The 24,085-nt window shown below is 37.4% G+C and overlaps 1 protein-coding gene across 1 annotated transcript; it reads left to right on the top strand.

Annotated features, from left to right (window-relative positions):
* The first annotated feature begins 794 nt into the window (after positions 1–794).
* On the top strand, positions 795–23,298 carry SEPTIN14 (septin 14). The gene is made up of 10 exons (XM_054714795.1): positions 795–829; positions 1,208–1,276; positions 5,252–5,372; positions 5,742–5,937; positions 7,938–8,124; positions 11,377–11,538; positions 14,635–14,731; positions 16,559–16,727; positions 18,050–18,182; positions 22,777–23,298. Exons 2-10 carry the CDS (start codon positions 1,223–1,225, stop codon positions 22,948–22,950), a joined length of 1,293 nt encoding a protein of 430 aa, XP_054570770.1. The 5' UTR covers positions 795–829; positions 1,208–1,222; the 3' UTR covers positions 22,951–23,298.
* Positions 23,299–24,085: the final 787 nt, after the last annotated feature.

Below are 24,085 nucleotides of genomic sequence, written 5' to 3'. Positions count from 1 at the left end.
GTATAAGAAGTCAAGAAGCAACCTTTTTTCAGGGGTTTAAATGTTCATTGTGGATTGCAACTAAAGACTGAAAATCACTGCAATACTCACCGTTAACATTCTGCTAAATAATATAGAACCTTTATGTATACCAGACTGGAATAAACCATACCATACAACAGAATACTATCTGTGTGAGGGAACACGATTTACCACTAGGGGAAAGCGAGATAAATCTATGAACTAAAGTGGAATAATCCTCAGGTTATAGCAAGGGAAGAAACCATGATACCTAGAGCCATTCTTTAATTCCGTTTGCTTTTCTCTTTGCTATACCCATTGATAGCATGTTCTTTTCAACTATGCCTCATCTTCTCAGTATCTCTGTGCCGTCCTCAAAAGTAGGGTAGCCTGTCCTTCAAAGGGAGTTCTGCTGACAAATCAGTACAACGTGCTCTCTTGTATCTGTCCTCCCTGGTTCCAACGTTGCAAATCAGGGAAGATTTGGTCCATAAATACAAAGCACACCAGCTTTGGAGTCAGTTCAGACTTGTGTCGGCGGCATCGCTGAACTCTTGGGCAGGTAAGCAATTTAGTTTTTCTGAATCTGAATTTTGCCACCTTGCAGATGGCAATGAAAATCTATGCATTTCCTATCTGTCATGAGGACTAAAGGAGGTAAAACACATAAGCACCAGGTGCATAGTCAATACTTCATAAATGATAACTATCATGAACTTGGTTAGTGTCTAAAGGGCTTGTTTAGATTTTATAAGCTCTGATTTCTCAGTTCTCCTTCAGGAAGGACACTCGAGCGTTCCAGTCTCCCCTGCTAATCTTCTCTGGAAAGGTAAGCACGAAAAGTGTCCACCTGGTTCTTTCAGCGCCACCCTTTTAAAGCAAAATTCCCTATTTTCCTTATGCTCAGAGAGCCCTTAAAGAAGAATGTTCTTTGTCCTGTTGACTTCAAAAGGGAGTTTACCTTTTGTTGGGTGCTTCCCTCATGTTTGTGGCTAAATGTATCATTGTACACTATAAATTGAATATTGTATGTTATATAGAAGCCTGGATAGCAAACAGCCACAATTGAAAACAGATCAATACTGTGAACCGAAAGCCCAAACCTGGGGTAATATCTGTATTAGACTCCCTTGTTGATCTAAATTATGTTGTAGGAATACTGCCTTTTACAGTAAGTTTTTAAGAGGGTCTTGTTCTTTGTTTTCAGCTCTTTCAGTCTGACATGGCAGAAAACCCAGTGTGCACATCCACGCAAACACCCGACGATGAAGACACAGTTGAGTACATCTTTCAGATAGAACTCTCCATTCTGTACTTCAGCAAGATTGTATAGTTTCAAAACACTGACTCAGTGCACCGAGATAAACCTAGATGAGAAAGGCTTATGCTTGGACATGAATTAACTTTTATACTGATTGGAGTTAAGCATCAAAGATGTTTAAATAATTATTGCATGTTTCTTGAGTCTGCAGACCTTATTAGTGGTGCAAGAGGTTATTCCTGTTTAACACCAAAGAATGACAAATTAAACCCCAGAGCCTCTCATGAGGTAACAAGAATAGTGCTGTTCGGATGCAAATGTCTGTGGAACTTTATGTACTGATAATAAATAACTTTCAAATGAAGTTTATTTTGGGAAGTGGTTGGGTGGCTACTTGTTTATTGCTTTATTGAGTGGGGGATTGAACCAAGTTCCATTTTAAGATGAGCTCCTGTTCTAGGGAAAATATGTAGTAACTTACCTAAAAATTTACACTGAAAGAGAGAGTAGTATGTCTGAATGGGTGAAAACTTGGCTTTAGAATTCTGTTTGACCAAAATGTCAAATATATACATGAGTATTAAGCTATGTTAAGTAGTGTTCATTTGTGTCTTATGGTGTTTTCTCATTTTTCAAACACACGCGTTTTTCTATAGCTTAGTTTTAACCACCAAACTATCTTTTTTTAAAAATCACGCTCTGATTTGTTTTATTTATGTTTCAAGTATATTACCAACTATGCCTTAATCAGGATATTTTAATATTGTAGGTAATTTAATATTGAAACAGGAACAAACACATATACATACATGCACATGCAAATATAGCTTTTTTTTATTTTTTTACAGAGAGGAAGGGAGAGGGATAGAGAGTTGGAAACATCGATGAGAGAGAAGCATTGATTAGCTGCCTCCTGCACACCCTCCTACTGGGATGTGCCTGCAACCAAGGTACATGCCCTTGACCGGAATTGAACCGGGACCCTTCAGTCCCCAGGCCGACGCTCTATCCACTGAGCCAAACCAGCCAGGGGAATAGCTTGTTTTAAACCTTAATATACTTTCTGTAAAAAGAGAGAAACCAAATAAAAGATTACATAAACTAAATTATAATTAATGCTTCACTTGTTTACCAGTATAATATGCTATTTTAAGGAACGTGGTATCTAGAGTTTTGCCATAAAATTAGTAAGATTAACATGGAGAATTTTCTTGGTTACCATGTATCTTAAAAAGGACGGAATGGAAAGAGAGTGTACTCTCCTCGATTGTAGAAAACTGGCAAGATTATTAAAAGTTAAAACATTTTTCAAAAAGCTGGGTTGACATGTTAAAGCCATTCAATGACCATGTTTAATGTATGCTCCATTAAGGTCTGAGGGGATCGATCATGCCTGCAATACGTGCTCATAACTGGAATCAAACCTGGGACTCTTCAGTTCGAGGGCTGACGCTCTATCCACTGAGCCAAACCAGCTAGGGCCAGCTTCCCAACTTAAATCTTTCCCTTTAAGTGTGCACATTCCTTACTGCAAGGGCACATAGTCCATAATTCTGCCGCTAAGCTCACTGCCACACTCATCTCCTGTTCATAATATTTACCTCCTCCATCAATATTATCCTGTCTTCAGGAGGCAATCTGCCATCTGCAGTCTTTTTGAATTATCTTTAACTACTTCATACCACAGTCTTCTATCCTTCTTCCAAGTTCTTATATTTACTTTTGTATAATTTTGGTACTTGGTATGACATTAACAAATATTTTAACATTTTTTGAAGCGTTTTCATCCTCATTCAAATTGTAGGCTTTTCATAAGTAAGACTCCTGACTTATGAAATATTGGGGTGTGAAAAAAAATTGAAACTTACCTAGTTAAATGTTCTCAATGTACAGAGCAAACAGAGGCAACGTGACTGTCAGAAAGGCTCATAATGACTAGTGAATTTTCTTACTCAGCTAACTTATCCCAGTGCCCCTGAAAAACAGAGTTCAGTGAGTACAGTTAACATCAGGGCTTGTCAGAACTTGTAGAGATTTTTATAGTTTACAAACTATGAATTTATGTACATTATTATCTCATTTGCTAGATGGACTTGTTATCAGGGATTAAAATAATCTGTTTAGCACTTCAGTTTCATGTGAAGACACATGAAGTAATCCTTTTAATAGTCGGTTAAACATTATATTTTTATATACTACCTTGTTTACTTCTTAATTTCCTTTACTTGTGCATGGTGCAAAGGTGCATTCAAGGACAAGATTTGAATAGCCACAAATTCCAAATTAGTAGATCTGAAATATTTGTTTTCTACGTAAGATGGACATTTTGTAAAAATAAATACTAGAAGGAAGAACTTTTGGCCCATCAGAAGACATTTGTTAAGTAATAGTGATGACGCCATGGAAATCCCTGCTTGCTCTGTTTGTTCTGTGGTAAGAACTTGGTGCTAATGAGGCCAAGGTTGCAGGTCCTTTCTTGATAAGACAATGGGCTATATTTTGTTCTATATTTTGACACACAAAGCACTTTGATCTGATATTTCCCTGAGCTACAGAGTTAAAAATGAGAAAATTCTTTTAAAAGGGAGTCTAGGCCAGAGAGGACAGTGGAGTGTCCAAATCTATTATTGTTACATTAAAATAATCTTCAGATTATATGGATCAAAATGTTCTGTTTATAAGTAGAGAAGAACTAAGAATTTATCATATAAATAAAGCCCTATCTTCTAAGAGCACAAATAGTAAGGAATTAATTTTTTTTCTAAATTTCTTATTTGATTATATTTTCAGTTTGGTATTGTTAAATACATTTTCTTTAAATATGAAATCCCCATGGAATTCCTATCAATTAATCTTTGGTTGATTCCTGGTAGCTAGGGCTCAGGTCCTTTCCCTACTAATCACTGTTCATTCAACCATCAACTATTGATAGCTAGTTTGGATCTTAACCCTTATTTTGACATGAGAAGAATAAGTTAATTCTGATACTAATCATAGTAATATTACTAATTTAATACAAATGTTTTTCTTATAGCTATTATATTCATCATATCTATATATATAAAAGCCTATGTGTCCCTTATGACCAGTGGACCAGTCACTATGACGTGCACTGACCAGCAGGGGGCAGACGCTCAATGCAGGAGTTGCCCCCTGGTGGTCAGTGTGCTCCCACAGCCAACCTCCTGCAGCCCTTCCTCCCCGGCTGCCCCCTCTCCCCCTGCCATCAGCTCCGATAGGGGGCTGGCAGGCCAACCTCTTGCAGTCCCCCCTGCTGGCCGGCCCTCCTGATGGCCCCAATTGCCAGCCAGGCCGAGGGACCCCACCAGGCACAAATTCATGCACTGGGTCTCTAGTTATGTTATATTATACTGTATTATGTCCATCAATATGTGGTGTATATATTTAGGTGCTCCCATGTTGGGTGTATACATGTTTATGAGTTATATCCTCTTGTTAGATTGATCTCCTCATCATTATGAAATTACCTTGTTTGTCTATTGTTGCAGCCTTTGTTTTAATGTTTATTTTATCTGATATAAGTATTGCTATTCCAGATTTTCTTTCATTTCCATTTGCATGAAATATCTTATTTCATTTCCTTCCTTCCTCCCTCCGTCCCTCCTCCTCCTCTCTCTCTCTCTCTCTCTCTTTCTTGCTCTCTCCCTTTCTTTCTTTCTTTCTTTCTCTTCACCCGAGGATATTTTCCTATTGATTTTTAGAGAAAGTGGAAGAATGAGGGAAAGACAGAGGGAAATGTTCCCTGTCAGGGCACATGCCCAGGTTTCAGCTCGAACCCCAGCAGGGGGCATGCAGGAGGCAGCCAACCAATTGATGATCCATGTTCCACTTTAATATCGATAGCTTTCTCTCTCCCCTCTCCCTTCCTTTCTCTCTAAAAATCAATAAAAATATTTAAAAAAAGAAATATTATATGATCTTTTCAAATGATATTTTCTATTCTGATGAAAATCTTGTGTTTTCTTTCAGCAAAAAGAAGAGAATATCCGTTGCTTACCTATGCTTGGTCATTTTGGTTTTGAATGTTTGCCTCATCAGTTGGTCAATAAATCTATTGAACAAGGATTCTCTTTTAATATTCTCTGTGTGGGTACGTGCCAAAATTCTCCTCTGAATTATTACTTAATTTTCCCAAATGCTCATTTCAACTTATCTTTCAGCAGTACATAACTGGTGCTGTTAATTCAAGAACATACCTTCATGTTTATATCAGTTTCCATCTTCTTAGCCAGATTACCTACACACTTTTTCTTTAAATGCTTCAGTACTCTTCAAAATCTGATACAACTTTGTGTATATTTTCTTTCTATATTACGTTAATGACTGAAGGTGTCAGGAGTAGCATGTATATTTTCAAGGACATCACTGTCTTTGGAGTATGTGGGACCCTTTAAACCACTTTGGAGTGTTACTTCTCAGCCATCAATACCCCTATATAATGTGTCCATGTTTATTACAGGGGAAACTGGCCTTGGAAAATCAACACTGATTGACACATTGTTTAATACTAATTCGAGAGAGAAAAAATCCTCACATTTTCGCCCAAATGTTGAACTTAAAATTCAGACGTATCAACTCCAGGAAAGCAATGTTCAGTTGAAATTAACTGTGGTCACTACAGTGGGATATGGTGATCAAATGAACAAAGAAGCCAGGTGAGTGTGTTCTTATTTTAATTAAAAGTTTTTCTTACTCTTGGTGATACATTTCCTTGATTCTTCATGTTCCTTGGAGTTTTGCGTTGCTGCTTTCACATTTGCAGTTGCAGACACACCCTCAAATCTTTGCTGGTTGCCATCAGGTGCACTATACTGTTCATGGGTCCTGTTGTGTCTGGGGCTTTCTATGACCTTGTATGATATCCCAGCTGCACATTTCTTTCTCCCTATTGTGGAGAAGGTCTTAAGAGTTTATTTCTTCTCTAGTTCTCACAGCTCACATGATTGACTGGTGGAAACTTCTCTTTTTTTCTAGAAAGCATTTCAATAGATCAAATTTTTCAGAAAGTGGTTTCTCCCCTGCTCACAGAGCCTGGGCTGATTTCTCCGAGCACATTTCATTTGCCAGATTTCACTCTCACAACTGCACTCAACAGTGTGTGCACACAGAGCCAGCAGCAGAATGGGGAGATGTGTGAGTTTAGCCTTGACCTTTGGAAGTGCCCACAGGCCCAGTGCGGGAATCAGAAGCTGAGGCTCTCTCCAATTTCACGAGTGAGAGTCCTGCTGAAGTCCTGAGCCTAGTCAGCGCAGACCATGACCCTTTAATGCACTTCATGCCCTTTGATATATTTTTTTAAAATATATTTTATTGATTCTTCACAGAGAGGAAGGGAGAGGGATAAAGAGTTAGAAACATCGATGAGAGAGAAACATTGATCAGCTGCCTCCTGCACACCTCCTACTGGGTATGTGCCCATACCCAGGTACATGCCCCTGACCTGAATCGAACCTGGGACCCTTGAGGCCGCAGGCCAATGCTCTATCCACTGAGCCAAACCGGCTAGGGCCCCTTTGATATTTTTATCTGCTTCTTTCCCATTCTCCTCCCTCCCTCCATTTATGGAGTTCCTGCCTCAGTATTCTGGGTTCTGCTGGGAGGAAAAGGGTATTTCTCTAAGGTTGTTGGGCACTTACTCCCATGGCCCTGGGAGGGATTGCTACCAGCTATTTCAGCCCCAGGTTGTGCTGCCTTGAGGGAAGGCTGACACTGGCAAAGTTCCTCTTCCCTTCTCCAATGCATCCAAATTTATCCTTTTTGCTGTGCTCCAATGGAATCTCCCATCTTGATTGCCGAACTTCTACAAATACCTTTTATCTGTGGATATATGTGCAAGTAAACACTCTCCCGTTTTCCCCTGACTGCTTGAAAGTGGGGTCGGGGCAGGTTTGCTGGCTTCTGCTGGTTTCAGAGCTCGTAGGGAGGTGCAGTTGGGCAAAACTCCACCTGGTTCCCTGGTTTTGGTGCTGGGTTCCACAGTTCCCACAGAGGTAGTACCTCTGTTAGTGGGTAGATTAGGAAGTATTCATTGCCATGATTAGGATGTCACTCTTGTGAAATTTTACGTACAGTAAAACTTACTTTTATGGTGTATATTTCTGTGGGGTCCTTTAAAATTGAATTTATTGGGGTGACCTTGGTTAATAAAACCATACAGATTTCAAGTGTAGGTTTTTAAGTTGCGTAGAGTTGCACCATCTCAGCTGGGACATAGAAAAGTTCTATCACATTAAAAAATTCTCTTGTGCTTTAGTCTATCTATTCTTGTGCTGCTACCATACTGTATTATTTCAGCTTCATAATAAGACCTGTCATGTGAAGATTATATCTCCTTGGTTTTCTTTAATATGTTTTGACCACTCTTGGTCAAAACATATTAATATACACATAGAATGTACTTCTATATACACATAGAAATGGGCTTCTGATTGGGATGACATTGAATTGAAAGATCATTTTGCCATTTCTAGAAACAATGGGAACGATGGGTCTTTATTGGTTTGTGATTGTTACCTTTGTAAAAACATGTTATGCACATTTTTATTTATATGAAAAGCTATTGAGTGCACACATTAACTATTTATTAAATGGTAAAAATGTAGAGTTCAGATGTTATTACTATGTTATGCTAAATGTTTAAATAATCGTTTTTCAGCTACCAACCAATAGTTTCCTACATAGATGCTCAATTTGAGGCCTATTTTCAAGAAGAACTGAAAATTAAACGTTCCTTTGCTGACTACCATGACACTCGTATCCATGTGTGCCTTTACTTCATTGCACCTACGGGACATTCTCTGAAGGCCCTTGATCTATTAACCTTGAAGAACATTGACAGCAAGGTGTGTTTGGTAAATCCCTCAACCAGTCAAGATTTGATAGTTATTTTGAGATAATATATATCTTTCAGCCATTCTCATCTAAGAACTTATTTTGTGATATGTGTGTGTGTGTGTGTGTGTGTGTGTGTATATATATATATATATATATATATATATATATGTGTGTATATATATATATACACACATATATATACACACACACACACACACACACACACACACACACACACATATATATATAATATTTTTTCCATTAATGTTTAAAGCATTTGTATTAGTGTCCCAACAACACCATTACAAAACACCACAGACTTACGGGTTTTAAACAACAGAAATTAATTTTCTCACAATTCTCAAGGCTAGAAGTGCAAGATCAAGGTGCTGCCAAATTTTGTTTCTCCTGAAACCTTTCCCGTTAGGTGGCAGATGGCTGCCTTCTCACTGTGTTCTCACGTGGTCTTTCCTTTATGCACACATCTGGTATTTCTTTGTGTGTCCAAGTTTCCCCTACTTATTAGGACACCTGTAAGATAGGATTAGGGCCCATTTAAAGATTATGTTTTCAAATACAGACCGTTCTGAGGATTAGGGCTTCAGCATATGCATGGGGGGAGAAGAGACATATTCAGCCCATAACAGCATTTGATAAGTTTCCATCTTATCTTGCTTTCTAGAGAAACTTAATTAGAAAATGCATTAGGATAATGAGATGCAGGTTTTAAAAAAATAAAAATTTAGTTTTTCTTGTGATTGAATGATAATTCAGATTGAGGTCATTTGCCCATATTTTTGAAATTGAAATTGCTTTACAGTATTACAAAATGATCCCATTAACATTTCTCTGGTACCACTGATGTTTTGTTTTTAAATATATTTTAATTAATGTCAGAGAGGAAGGGAAGGGGGAGGGAGGGAGATAGAAACATCACTGATGAACGAGAATCACTGATTGGCTGCCTCCTGCCATGCCCCACACTGGGGATCAAGGATCGAGCCTGTAACCCAGGCATGCGTCCTGACTGGGAATCTAACCGTGACCTCCTGGTTCAACCACTGAGCCATGCCGGCCGGGCCCACTTGTGTTTTGAAACATGAAGCTTTCATGGTCCTGGCTAATGGCCCTATCAGAAGGATGCAGAATGCAACATGTATATATTTTTTTCCCCCAACAGAGGGTCAAATTACATAGGAAAGAAACTTAGGCCACGATATTCTTTTCTGGCACTCAGCCCTGATTAAACATACTGCTTTCAACTTTATTCAGCTGTAGAGAGTGACTATTCTAAAATCGGGTGGAGGGTATCAAAGAAGGCCTGACTTTTGCTCTGTTTTGTTCAAACTAGAAAGAAATTTTGTACTTAATCTCATCTATCACCAAGTAGTTAAAATAAGTTATATTTTTAGTTAAAATTAAGAGTTGCCTTAACAAGACAAAAAAAAAAAAAGAGTTGCCTTAATTCCTCAGTTTGTAATATATTCATTGAGAAGGGACACACAATTTTCTTTTAATTTTAAGGCCATCTGTAATTGTCACGCTCTTTTCAGATACAGGAAACTGCTCATTTTTGCAGGGACATTTTACATAAAGGGGTGGGCAAGGGTGTGGCTATGGTTGTTGTCTTCTCTCCCAGGTTGATCAGCTCTCCTTGCAATAAGTGACTTTTGTTCCTAAAATCTGAACACCTGAGGAATTGTTAACATGGAAAGTTTTTATTTCATTTAAAAAATATTTTTATTGACTTCAGAGAGGAATGGAGAGAGAGAGAGAGAGAGAGAGAGAGAGAGAGAGAGAGAGAGAAACATCAATGATGAGAGAGAATCATTGATCTGCTACCTCCTGCACCCCGCCCCCACTGGGGATTGAGCCTGCATCTTGGGTATGTGCCCTGACCAGGAATCCAACCGTGAACTCTTGGTTCATAGGTCAATGCTTACCCACTGAGCCACAACGGCCAGGCGAAAGTTTTCATTTCTTATCTCCTATACTAATAAAAGGGTAATATGCTAATTAGACCGGGTTGACCGACTTCCTTCCAGACAAAGCCATGGTGGTGGAGGCCAAGGCAGAGGCAGTTGGGGGTGAGATCAGCCTGGCAGTCGGACATCCCCTGAGGAGTCCCAGATTGGAGAGGGTGCAGGCCGGGCTGAGGAACCCCCTCTGTGCACAAATTTTGTGCGCCGGGCCTCTAGTGTGTTAATTATTTGCTATCACAGAGGGTTTCTTTTCCCAGTTTTGTCACCAATACAACCCAATGCATTTATGTTAGACTTGAATCTCCCTTAGCAGCTGTTTGCTTTTTACTGTGGAAGCTATTGTTCACAATTATAAAATTAGACAAAATTTTGAACATTTATGTGACAACATGGAAGCCCTAGATTGGAACAAGGATTTTTTAAAAAGTACTTTGAAGAATCTAAAACAAAAACAATATGTTTAAAACAGGCTTTTACACATTTCTACTTATATCACAGAACTTGACATTGTATAGTTATGCTTTAACAAAATATCTTATTATAACAGTAATAAGACATTTTAGAATTTTGCATATTGTTATTTTCTACAAAGTTCAATTATTAAGCTGTAAACACAAGGAGACAGGAATAATTACATTTTAGAATTAGAAAGAAAATATGAATGCTTTTCAACCTCAAATATGCTATATGGAAATAATTCCTTTTTACAAATTGCAAACATATTTGTTAGCAAGGTGCTATATACACACTTACACACATTTAGCCTTTAGAGTGTGGCAATAAAAATGTCTATTATTTTTGGGTGGTCTTTGGAAATCACAAGCAAATCTATCTGCAAAGACATATAGGTAGAGCAAGGATCTATTCAAAAGCAAGATGAATTTATGAAGAAGGTGATGCAAATGAATGACAGGTAGAGGACAAATTGTTTTATAATTTTGAGGAAAGGTTTCTTCTGCTTTTTTGCACTCAGATAAGAAATCGAATTGTTAATGGATTGAATACATTACATCATCTTACTACTTACATTTTACTACCTCTTGATGTGTTAGAAACAGAAAGTTTGAGAAAACAACAAAAATTAAGACTTCTAAGCCTGAACTCTCATAAAAATATATCTTCAAAAGAACTGAATATTTTGGAAAGCAATTTTGTGAGGAAAGCATGATAATCAGTGATTATCTAGATATTTATTGTCAGATATTTGAGGTTTCTGACTAAAAATTCCATGGTTAACAACAAATTCTGAATAGTGAGATTTTGTTTCTTTCTTGCCAGGTGAACATTATACCACTGATTGCCAAAGCAGATACAATTTCTAAAAACGATTTACAGACATTTAAGAGTAAGATAATGAATGAATTGATTAGTAATGGCATCCAGATATACCAGTTCCCAACAGATGACAAAACTACTGCTCAGGTGAACTCCTCAATGAATGTAAGCTTCTATTTAATGCTAATTCTATTTTACATGTGGGAATCAAATATAATTCATAAGTAACAATATTAGTAATATACTGTCACTCTATCTGACCAAGAGACTATAAATAAGTTATTTTCCCAAAATCCAGTGTCAAAAATGTTTTATTTATTTTTAAGATTCAAAAAACAAACCACATTTTATTGACTTCAGAGAGGAAGGGAGTGGGATAGAGAGATAGAAACATCAATGATGAGAGAGAATCATTGATCAGCTGCCTCCTGCACGCACCCCCCCCCCCCAACACTTGGCAACCGGGTCATGTGCCCTGACAGAGAAATGAATGGGGAACCTTTCGGTGCACAGGACAACACCCAACCAACCAAGCCACACGGGCCAGGCAGGGCAATGCTTTATTTTCTTGATTTTGACAAGTGTTCACTGAGAATCAATTCTCTTTTTTTTTTTAACAGCTTTATGAAGATATAATTTACATACCCATTAAAGTATACAATTCAATAATTTTTAGTCTTTTTAAAGATGCGTGCAACCATCATTGCAATCAATTTTAGAACATTTTTATCATCTAAAATAAACCTCATACAGCCAGCTCTTCTCCACTATTACCTGTGAGCCTTCCTCTCTACCAACCCTAGGTGACCACTAATTAAGTTCTTACTCTGTAGATTTCTCTGATCTGGACATATAATATGAATGGAGTTATATGATATTTGGTCTTTTCATATGCTTGTTGTCTATTGCATGCTGTTCTGAGTATTGTAATGAATCTAATGCGATTCTGCGCTATCCTGCCCAGGATGTGAATCATCCCTTTGTCCAGACTATCTATACTTTATATGTTACCTGCCCATTAGTAGCCATCTTGGTTATCAGATCGACTCTTGTGGTATTATAGTGCTTGTTCAAGTGACCCTTATTTTATTTAATAATGCCCTCAAAACATATAATAATAGCCTGTGGTAGTGCATGAGTTGGGTGGGGTGAGGTCTTAGGGAGGCATCAGGGTGGAGTGAGTGGAGTTTGCCAACCTAATGCAGAGCCATATCTGGGCCTGTGGGGGAAGGGCTCAGCACAGGGACAATGGGAGCTGTCCCTCCAGTCCCGAAGCCCCACAACTCAGTTTCTCCCTTATGTCTCTGGCACCTCCCAACCTGCTGTCCCTCCTCAAGACCCCCTGGAGAGTGCCACGAGCACGAGCCCTGTAAGAGGATGCCTGGGTTTCTAGAGCCTTTTGTCTCACCCAGAGAAATGCCATCCCCACTGATGCTCACAGCCAGGTGTGGTGGGGGCTCCTGTTCCCAGCACCAGTGTTCCGGCCCCGTGGTGCGGCTGGGGCCCCTTGTCCTCTGCCGCTGAGCTATGTCTCCCAATTCTCAGCTGCCAGACGTGGGTGTGGGGCCAGCCCATTTTGTGTCTTCACACCTCCCACCAGTCTCACATGGCTTCTTCTTTATATCCTTAGTTATAGGACTTCTGTTCAGCTAGTCCTCAGATGGTTCTCCAGGTTGATTGTTCTATAATTTAAAAAAATTCTTTATTGTTGAAAGTATTATGTGTGTCTCCTTTTCCCCACATTGACCTCTCCCAACCCGCTCTTGCCTCCCAGCACCGGGCCTCACCCCCCTATTGTCTAGGTCCATTGGTCATGCTCATATGCGTGGATACAAGTCCTTTGGTTGATCTCTTACCCACCACTTCTACTCTCCTCTGCCTTCCCTCTGAGGTTTGAAGGTCTGTTCGATGCTTCTATGTCTCTGGATCTATTTTTGTTCATCAGTTTATATTGTTCATTATATTTCACAAATGAGTGAGATCATGTACTACTTATCTTTCTCCGACTGGCTTATTTCGCTTGTAATTTAAAAAATATATATTTTATTGATTTTTTTACAGAGAGGAAGGGAGAGGGAGAGAGAGTTGGAAACATCGATGAGAGAGAAACATTGATCAGCTGCCTCCTGCACACCGCTACTGGGGATGTGCCTGCAACCAAGGTACATGCCCTTGACCGGAATCAAACCTGGGACCCTTCAAGTCCGCAGGCTGACGCTCTATCCACTGAGCCAAACCAGTTAGGGCTCGCTTGTAATTTTGAAGTGATCGTGGGAGGAGGCGATCACAGAGTTTATCTACTCCACCATCTTGACTGGCTTCCCATACCCCATTTATTTTAAGATATCAAAACTAAATAGATTTTGAAATTAAACATTCAATGTAAATTTTAAAGTTATTCTCCTGTAGTACATTTTCTTTAGATCTTGTCTTAAAGATTTTGGCCTCTCTTACCAAACAGTACACAAAAGAATGAACAGGGAGTAATTTTTCATCAAAACCAATGAGTAGACTACTGTTAATTATTAAATATTCAACATAATGCTTAACAAATTTTACCTTAGACATTGTATATCAGCTCTTCCATTCAGTCATACCAGCTACATAAACTTCTGACAGATCATTAAAATCTTGTATATTCTGCGGCTGCATCCTGTTCAAAACTTTATCCTTACATATGATTGTCCTCCTACTTTGCTTATCTTCTTCCCAAATCTCCCTTGAATGGCCTGTTTTCAGACTTTCCTTGACTCACCATCAAGTGATTAAAGTGACCCTTTAATTGTATTTAGAATTCATATACATGTCCATGTATGAATATGTCTATATAATATAAAGCACTATTTATTAATATACTTTATATTGTATATACGTGAACTAATTATTATAGTTATTCTCAATACTATAAATTATCTTATTTGTACATTATTTTCTTGACATTATTTTTGTGTTTCAGGGTAAAGATAATGCGAGAAAAATGATTTGTCTGCTAGAAATCTTTTCTCTTTGTATTTCCCACAGCATAATACCTTGGTTTAGGCTCCACTCAGTAGATAGTTTTCAGGACCTGACACTAATGCTTGCAGAAATCAATGTGCACATATTTGCTGCCAAGTCATAAAATCTGAGGCAGGGTAGATCCCTTGTTTGAATAAGCTTATGATGTTATTCTTGTCTCTGTTGTTTCCATAGCAGAAATAAGAGTAACAGCATATGTCATGTTGGTATAAGGACATGATTAAAATTGTCCTTCCTTTATAGGAACACTTACCTTTTGCTGTAGTGGGGTGTATGGATGAGGTGAAAGTTGGAAAAAGGATGGTCAGAGGCCGTCTCTATCCTTGGGGAGTTTTACAAGGTAAATATGACAGTGAGCAGGCTTGCTCTGGACTGGTCATGTGTATGTGTAGATATATATGTTATATATGTAGTATGTACTATAATGATATATACTATAAATATCCTATATTATCATAGCCTCAAAATATTTTAACTTGTGCCAATGTTAGAAACTGTTGCTAAACAGTAAACTAACGGTTGCTAGTAAGGAGCACAGATTCTGTTTCATTTAAGCTAATGCTTACTTTGATTATGATTTATTCTCATAGGAGTTTGCTGGAAGGTGCTTTAGGCAGAAACCCACAGAGGCTACACAGAATCTCCGTATTGACACGTTTTCCATCTGCACATCATCTCCCTATGCATGAACCATCACATTCTGAATGTTGGAAAGTGCTTTGAACCAAAGGACTTTGAACATATTGAAGCCTAAATATTAGTGTTTAAAACATATTACATAAATTAATTACTACCAAATTTATTTTTTATTTTATCTTTTTAATTTCTATTTTGATTGATTTCAGAGAGGAAGGGAGAGAGAGAGAGAGAGAGAGAATCATCAGTGATGAGAGAGAATCATTGATTGACTGCTTCCTGCATGCCTCTCCTGGGGATCAAGGCTGCAACCCAGGCATATGCCCTGTGCCCTTGACCAGACTCGAACCTGGGACCTTTCAGTCCACAGGCCAATGCTCTATCCACTGAGCGAAACAGCTAGGGCTATAAAACATTGTAAAATGGTCACTAGAAAAAAGGATTGTAAGTTATTTTAAAAATGAAGAAATATAACTTACCTTTGGATTATACTTAGACATTCCTATTTGTTATCTAGCATCATGATGAGTTGGAATATTGTAGTATCCAGTCATTTGTTGTCTAGTTTATATGCTTTTAATACTAATTATTGGGGGTTGGATTATCTCTACTTGTACTCGTTTTCAAATGTTGTTTTTAAATTGATGTATTAGAAAAAAAATTTTTAAACAAGATGTCTCTTAAAATATATATTTTTATTGATTGCAGAGAGGAAGGGAGAGGGAGAAGAGAGAGAGAAACATCAATGTTGAGAGAGAATAATTGTTAGGCTGCCTCCTGTAGGTCTCCTACTAGGGATGGAGCCCACAACCTGGGCATATGACCTGACAGGGAATCGAACTGTGACCTCCTGGTTCATACGTTGATGCTCAACCACTAAGCCACACTGGTTAGGCAGACATTTTTTAATTTATGAAACACAGTTACAAAAACATATTTTAGTGAATATTAAATTTGGTTACAATATCAAATACAATACAAAATATGTTGTACTCAGTCTTCTGAATGTGACAAACACAAGAGAGAGCCATGTGAATTTATTGATTTATTTTAAATATTGACTAATTTGGTCTCATAAATATCTTGTATAAATAGAAGATGATAACTTAAGCATGCACAATTATAAAGATCTTTATGGGAATGGATTTAACCTAATGAAATTATTTTCTTTACTGGAATTGTACTAATTCTTTGTTAGCACTCTGTAAAATACCTTGAGGGTAGCTTGTAAACTATGAACATAATTATTAGTGAAAACTTATGCCATATGTTAATATAACATAACATTATTTTATTGTTTCATATTTATATTTTGGCTGATAAATTTAAAGCACATTTTCTGGTTTATTTATAAACTCTGTCTATAATTGGAATGCACATGTAACTATGTTGTGAAAACAATTTTAGCTATTCATCAGAATGATCCTTTAGCTGTTATTTTAAATGTTTTTCATGCATACATTTATTCGATAAAACTTATTGAGTGCCAGGGATTGATAAAGTGCTGTGGCTTTATTATTTCTCTGTCTAGTGGAAAATGAAAATCACTGTGACTTTGTTAAGCTCCGGGATATGCTTCTTTGTACAAACACGGAACACCTGAAAGAAGTAACACACACTAAGCACTATGAGTGTTATAGGCGCTGCCGACTGCAGAAAATCGGCTTTACTGATGTGGGCCCCGACAACCAGCCACTTAGGTGAGTCAGGATCTTGCTAGAACAAGCTAAGGGGTGATTTACAAAGCCCCTGCAATCATGGGACACAATCGTTTTGGAATGAGAAGAACTGTACTTCTCATATCGTCAATTATTCTGAATGTTATGTGCGTGTGTTTTTAAATCATTTTCAGACTTAGAGAACATTTGTAAGAGTAGCACAGTGCAAGGGCTCATGTACATGTTAAATTACGTGTACCCACTATGTGTATACGCTAACATGTACTATATCCAAAAGAGAAGTTCAGAAAGGAGGTTGAAAATTATTAACAAAGGTTGGCAAAGGATATTGAGAGGATGCAAAGAATATGGAGGACTGGGTGGAGGGAAGAGGAAAAGCAGCATTGCAATGCCATGGAAGTCGAGTGAAAATAGTTGGAGAGCAGGTGTATTTAGCTATAGTGAAGAGAAACAGGATTTGCGCTGCAAAAGTATGACAGGTGCATTAGTGTTGGTACTTTGAGCACAATCAAAATTGAACTGGCTGTCTTAAATGAATCATAGTTTGAAAGATACCTGGCTTTATTTTAGTTATTTTGAGAACTGCATAAATTAGAGATTCTTGCAAATTTTATTGTGAAAAAATGTGAAGAAGTGTGATATCATAAAAAGTGGTGGGAGCAAGAAATCCCTGATATAACTTTTAAAAATTCTAGTACTTTTTATATATATTCTTTTAAAAAATAGATTTGAGAGAAAGAGAGCGAGCGATTGATTTGTTGTTCCAGTTATTTATGCATTCATGGTTATTTCTTTCTTTCTTTTTTTTTTTTTTTTTGTAATCCTCACCCAAGGGTATTTTTTCCATTGATTTTCAGAGGGAAGAAGGGAGAGAGAGAGAAACATCGATGTGAGAGAGACACATTGGTTGGTTGCCTCCCGTATGCTCTCCAACTGGGCTGGGGATCAAATCTGCAACCCAGGTACATTCCCTTGACTGGGAATCGAACCCATGACCCTTCGGTCTGCAGGCTGATGCTGTAACCACTGAGCATGCCAGCCAGGGCTTATTGATTGTTGCTTGTATATGCCCTGACCAGGACTGAACCCACAACCTTGGCATATCCGGATGATGCTCTAACCAACCAACCTACCCAGCAAGGGCTATATTCTCTATATACAGTACTCTTATATTCAGTGTTGCACCCACCTCATTTTTACATCTCATGATATAGAAATTCCCATTTCTATATATGGGATAATAATGATAAATGTTTTTACATGGGACTTAATATATAATATATATTTTACATGTTTATTTATATTAGCATTTTTATATAAAACTAATAAAGTTTTCTTTTTAGTTTTCAAGAGATCTATGAAACCAAAAGAAAGGAGTTCCATGAACAATGCCAGAGGGAAGAAGAAGAATTGAAACATAAGTTTATGCAGCGAGTTATGGAGAAAGAAATAGCATTTAAAGAAGCTGAAAAAGAAGCAAGTATTTCTAGTTTGATATGATTTGTGTTCATTTTTAGGTGTACTATTAATTTAGGGTATTTAATCCCAATAATTTAGTTGATTTATTTTTTATTTCAGAGAAGAATGGAGAGAGAGAGAGAGACAGAGAGACAGAGAGAGAGAGAGAGAATCATTGATCGGCTGCCTCCTGCATGCCCCACACTGGGGACCAAGCCTGCAACCTGGGCATGTGCCCTGACTGGGAATCAAACCGTGGCCTCCTGGTTCACAGGTTAAACCACTGGACCACACTGGCCAAGCTAGTTGATGTTTTTGAAGACGATTTGCTATTTTTCAAAAAGTAGCTATTTATCATATAAATTTTGAATTCAGCCTTTAAAAAATTACAATCTGTAATTTTTTTTCTAGTGCATTTAGACAATTTTCTCTTTAATAAGCTCTAAAATAAGTTTGTAAAACCTATTTATCTTTATTTTATTTATAATTTGAATTTTCATACATAAAGTTTAATTTATTACACACTCAAACTAGTGGCTTCTGTGAAGTCATGTACTTCCTAACACTATTACTGAGTTAGAAAATTTCCTACACTTTCATAAGTAAGCAGGTAAATGTTGACTAATCAAAGTCTTGATTAACTAAGGAACTTCTAGTTGGTTAATAATGGGGGTTATGTTTTCATTTCATTCCTTTCTGTTTCCAAGGAAATGGAAAAAGTGGTTACTAATATAATTTTGATTATTTGCCACCAATAGTTTTGGGCAAAGGAATATATTAAGAATCATACATATTTTTCTCTTAGTGAATGTGGTTTCAATTTAAGAATATTTATTTTTAGTAGGTAAATTGGAAATATGAACTTCTTTTTCCATAGAAACAAGTGCTGTATACCAGATGTTTCAGTCAGGGACAATTGAACTCTGAGCAACAGAAATCCCATTAGCTTAGGTAAAAAGGGATTCATATTTTTGCATGTGCATGTTCCCTTGTTCTAGTGCCACTTGTTGAAGAGAGGTCTTTCCTCCAGTGATTGCCTTTGCTTCTTTGACAAAGATCAATGGACTATGCATATGTGCATATGTGCATTTACTTCTTGAGTACTATAGCTTTAGTTAGAATACTATAGCCAATCTGGAAGTCAAGTAGCATCAGCACGCCAACTTTGTTCTCTTTCAATATTGTGATGGCTTTTTGGGCCTTCTGTTTTGCCAAATGAACTTTAGAACCAGTTTATCAATATCCATAAAATAACTTGCTGGGATTTGGGATTGCATTGAATCTCTAGGTTATGTGGGGAAGAATTAACATCTTGATAATATGTAGTCTTTCTATCCACAAACATGTAATATCTCTTCATTTATTTAGTTCTTCTCTGATTTAAAATGATTTATTTATTTATTTATTTTTAGAGAGAGAGAGAGAGAAAGAGAGAGAGAGAGAGAGAGAGAGAAAGGGAGATATATATCTTGATTTATTGTCCCTTATTTATGAATTCATTGGTTGCTTCTTGTATATCCCCTGACTGGGGATCGAACCCTCAACCTTGGTATATGGGTATATGTGCTGCTGAAGCGAGCATGAACCTTGGTGTATTGGGACCTTGCTCTAACTAACTGAGCTACCTCGCCAGGGCTCTTCTCTGATTTTTAAAATCAGAGTTTTGTAGTTTTCCTATATTTTGTTAGATTTATACCAAAGTATTTCATTTTGGGGGGGTGCTAATGCAATTGGCATTATGGTTTAATCTGAAATTCTACCTGTTCATTGTTGATATATAGAAAAGCAATTAACCTTTTTAAAAAAATTTGGAATGTAATTTTTAATCATCTTTTACTTTCAATTACAGTTGACATACATTATTATATTAGTTTCAAGTGTACACCCCAGTGATTAGAAATTACATAACTTAAGTGATCATTCCAATAAATCTCATACCTATCTGACATAATACATAGTTATTAGACTAGTATTGACTATAATCCCTATACTGTACTTTGCACCCCCGTGAGTGACTATTCTGTAACAATCAATTTGTACTTCTTAATCCCTTCACCTTTTTTGCCTATCCCCCCCAAAACTCCTCCCATCTGGCAACTGTCAAAACATTCTCGTTATTCATGGCACTTAAATCTGGTTGAAGTTCTACTAATTTTTAAAATTTGTCTGCTTATTGTATATTTTCCTCTAACTCTCAAAGCAGGCACCTTAACCCACTTGTTAGCTGCTGTATATCCTCAGCATTTAGAACAAAGATTAGCATGGAGCAGGCACTCAGTAATTATGATTCTGTTTCTGTTCTGCTTGTTTATTTTGTTTCTTTAGATTCAATTGTTGATAGATATATATTTATTGCCATTTTATTTCATTTTTAAAATATATTTTTATTGGTTTCAGAGAGGAAGTGAGAGGGAGAGAGAGAAACATCAAGGATGAGAGAGAATCATTGATCGATTGCCTCCTGCAGGTCCCCAACTGGGATCGAGCCTGCAACCCAGGCATGTGTCCTTGACCGGAATCAAACCCAGGACCCTTCAGTCAGCAGGCCAATACTCTATCCATTGAGCCAAACCTGCTAGGGTTATTGCCATTTTATTGTTCATATTTTTTATTTTCTTCTTAAAGAAGACCCTTTAACATTTCATAGAATACTGGTTTGGTGGTGCTGATGAACTCCTTTTGTTTTTTCTTGTCTAGAAAGCTCTTTATCTGTCCTTCAGTTTTGAATGATAATTTCGTTGGGCAGAATAACCTTGGTTGTAGGCCCTTGCTTAGAAAAGCAACTAACTTTATATCCTGAAACGTTGCTATAATCTCATTAGTTCCAGGATATTCTTTTTGTCAATTCTTTTGCATTTTCTACAGTGATGATCATGTTACCTGTGAACAAGACAGTTTTATGTCTTCTTTCTCAATCTGTAAATATTTTATTTCCTTCTGTTGTCTTATTGCCTTAGCAAGGACTTCCAGTACAAAGTTGAAAGGGAGTGGTGAGAGGATACACACTTGCTTTGTACCTGTTTTGGGGGGAAAACTTCAGGCTCATTGATATTTGAAATGTTTGTATACTAGGATGAAGTTTAGCTTTCTCTGATTTCTACTCTCACACTCCCATGTTTAAAAGAAACGTTTCCTCAGTGATTTTTGCCGTCACTTACAGATACCACACTCACATCCCCAGCCCTTCCAATCATTCTTCTTGCCATTGTATCTAGATGCTCATTTGCATCTCAGGGCTGAAGATGTAATTGCAAGAAACATCTGACTCCAGGAAAGGAAAAAAGAATCTTTATTTAGAACCATGATCTCAGCCTTTGCTGCACAATAAAATCACCTGGGGAACTTTCTTAAGCACTGATGCCTGGGTTTCAGCTCTAGGTCATCTGATGTAATTGATCTTGTGCAGCCTGAACATTGAGAGATTTGTAAGCTCACTGAATAATTCTGATGAGCACCTAGGGTTGAAAACCACTGGTGCTCACCCCGTGTTTGTGTTCTTCACAGCCATATACACCAGATGGTTAATATTGTGGCAGTAGAATCCCCCGGTCCACTTGTTTTTCAAAAAGTTAAGCTGCAAATAAACTTGTCCTTTAGAGTTTTATGCCATACTAGAGGCCCGATGCACGAAATTCGTGCAAGGGGCTCAGCCCCCACTGCCGTGGGCGGCTGCCTCTGCCTCGGCCCCTGCTGCCACGGCTTCCTCTGGAAGGTCGTCCAGAAGGACATCCGGAAGGATGCCCGGTTTAATTAGCATATTACGCTTTTATTATTATAGATAAGCCATACCTTCTCTGATGCATACAAGCAATCCTTACGTTGTTGAATGAAGTTGTGTTAAGATCTAGGCCCAACTCTAATGGACTCTTTCATATGGCTGATTATATTTATTTTAAATCCCACAGATTAAATACAACCTCACAAGTAAATAAAAAGTAACTGAATGAGGTCTTTGAAATTTTTTTCTATAATTTGCTAATTTCACTGAACAAGAAAAGGTCTTTATCATTTAAAGTCTTAACAATTGTTTCATAATTCATGCTATATTTCAATGTGTATATTTTTAATGAGCATGAATTTATCAAATTTTATTTGAAGAGATTTATGGGGAAGTGTAGAGTGAGAAAATACACATCATTTGGAAAAACAAGTATTTAAAAAACTGAGTGTTGCCCTAGCCAGTTTGGCTCAGTGGATAGAGTGTTGGCCTGCGGACTGAAGGGTCCCAGGTTCAATTCCAGTCAAGGGCACATGCCTGGGTTATGGTCTTGCATGCAGGGAGCAGCCGATCAATGATTCTCTCTCATCATTGATGTTTCTGTCTCTCTTTGCCTCTCTGAAATCAATAAAAATACATTTATGAAAAATAAAAAACTGTGTTGTTTATAGCCATAGTTTTTATTACATTTGGTTCAATGGGGAGACACTTTTTAATTGATGAATTTTTTAAATATGTGAATGTTTATTTTAAACAAAGTTTTGAGATTGTTATTAAGATCAAACTCCACTTTGACGATTAATATATGTTTGATAACCAGGAAAGAAGCCAAGCACGTTCCCAGGGATACCCACACATTTGAGTCACAATTGCATCTTTGTTTCACAGCTGCAGGACAAGTTTGAGCGCCTTAAAAGAATCCAGCAAGAGGAGACAATAAAACTTGAGGAGGAGAAAAGAAAACTGGATGAAGAAATCATGAATTTTTATAAAATGAAGGCTGACTCTGAAATATCGCAGACTCAGGGTTGCGCCAATATAAAAAAGGACAAAGATCGTAAGAAATAGTCCTCTCTCACCATTCTCTGTTGTAGAGCCCTGTCTCTTTGGATCCTATCTACCTGGGAGATTATCTTCATAGCACTTAACTGATTGAAGTTCTACTAATTCTTAAAACTTGTCTGTTTATTGTATATTTCCCACCAGCTCTCAAAAGCAGGCACCTTGACCTTCTAGTTAACTGCTGTATCCTCAGCATTTTCCTTATCAAAATCTACTGAGTGATTTCTTGATAGTTTTTATTAAAATAAAAGATTAAGTTTTTGATTAGAACTCCTATACTTTGATGTCAGTCCTTATAAAACTAATATTCAGAAGTTAGAGAGAGCCAGGGAACAATGGGAAACCGTGAGTAACATTTTGCTGATAATATTATGCATTATATGTTGAAACAAAAGTTATCAAAGTATTAGAAATAAGATAATGCTTTGTAATTTCAAAAATTTCCTTTCAGCATGAAAGTCATACCAATTCTATAGTACATATAGTGTAGTGTTATGGACACTTGCAGTTAACATGTTTCTGAAAACACACTTGTGAGCTGGAAGTGATACACGTTCTTTAACACACGTGTTAATGTGTTTAAGAACACATGTAGTTAGATTTTCCTAAAAAGTACTTGCCAGCTCTGCTGTGCACAGTGTATTTCAGTGATTGGAAGGGACATTTGAAACAAGCATGTATCAGATAAAGCTCCTTGCAAGCTGCGTTTTGAATGATGTTACTTCAGGGAATGGGGGTGATAACTCATTCTGCAGTGCATGTAGTGAATTCTTAACGAATTTCTAAGAACAGTATTTGTAAGCTGCAATCAAAGGAGTTTTATATCAGTAATGGAAACACACTTTGTAATGAGTGTGATGGTGATAAAGAATACGTCTAAAGAAGACGTTGCTAAGAATGCCCATTGTAAGCTGAATTCAAACCAGTTCATCAGTGAGTGAAAGTGATCACCATTGTGTTATGAAGGTAGTGATGTTATTACAAACAATTCTAATAGAGATATTTGTAAAATGCTGCTTTCAGGCTTTACTCAAGCCAGTGTTATACAGGTGAATAAAAATGATCGCCTTCCTGTAATGCATGTAGAAAAATGCTTAAGAACATTCTTTCTAATAATGCAACTTGCAAGCTGCATTTTGAC

Source organism: Eptesicus fuscus, chromosome 4, assembly GCF_027574615.1.
Source record: "Eptesicus fuscus isolate TK198812 chromosome 4, DD_ASM_mEF_20220401, whole genome shotgun sequence".
In the NCBI taxonomy this organism is placed as follows: Eukaryota; Metazoa; Chordata; class Mammalia; order Chiroptera; family Vespertilionidae; genus Eptesicus; species Eptesicus fuscus.
Note: the sequence above shows the minus strand (reverse complement) of the source record. Positions and strands in the feature narration are given on the sequence as shown.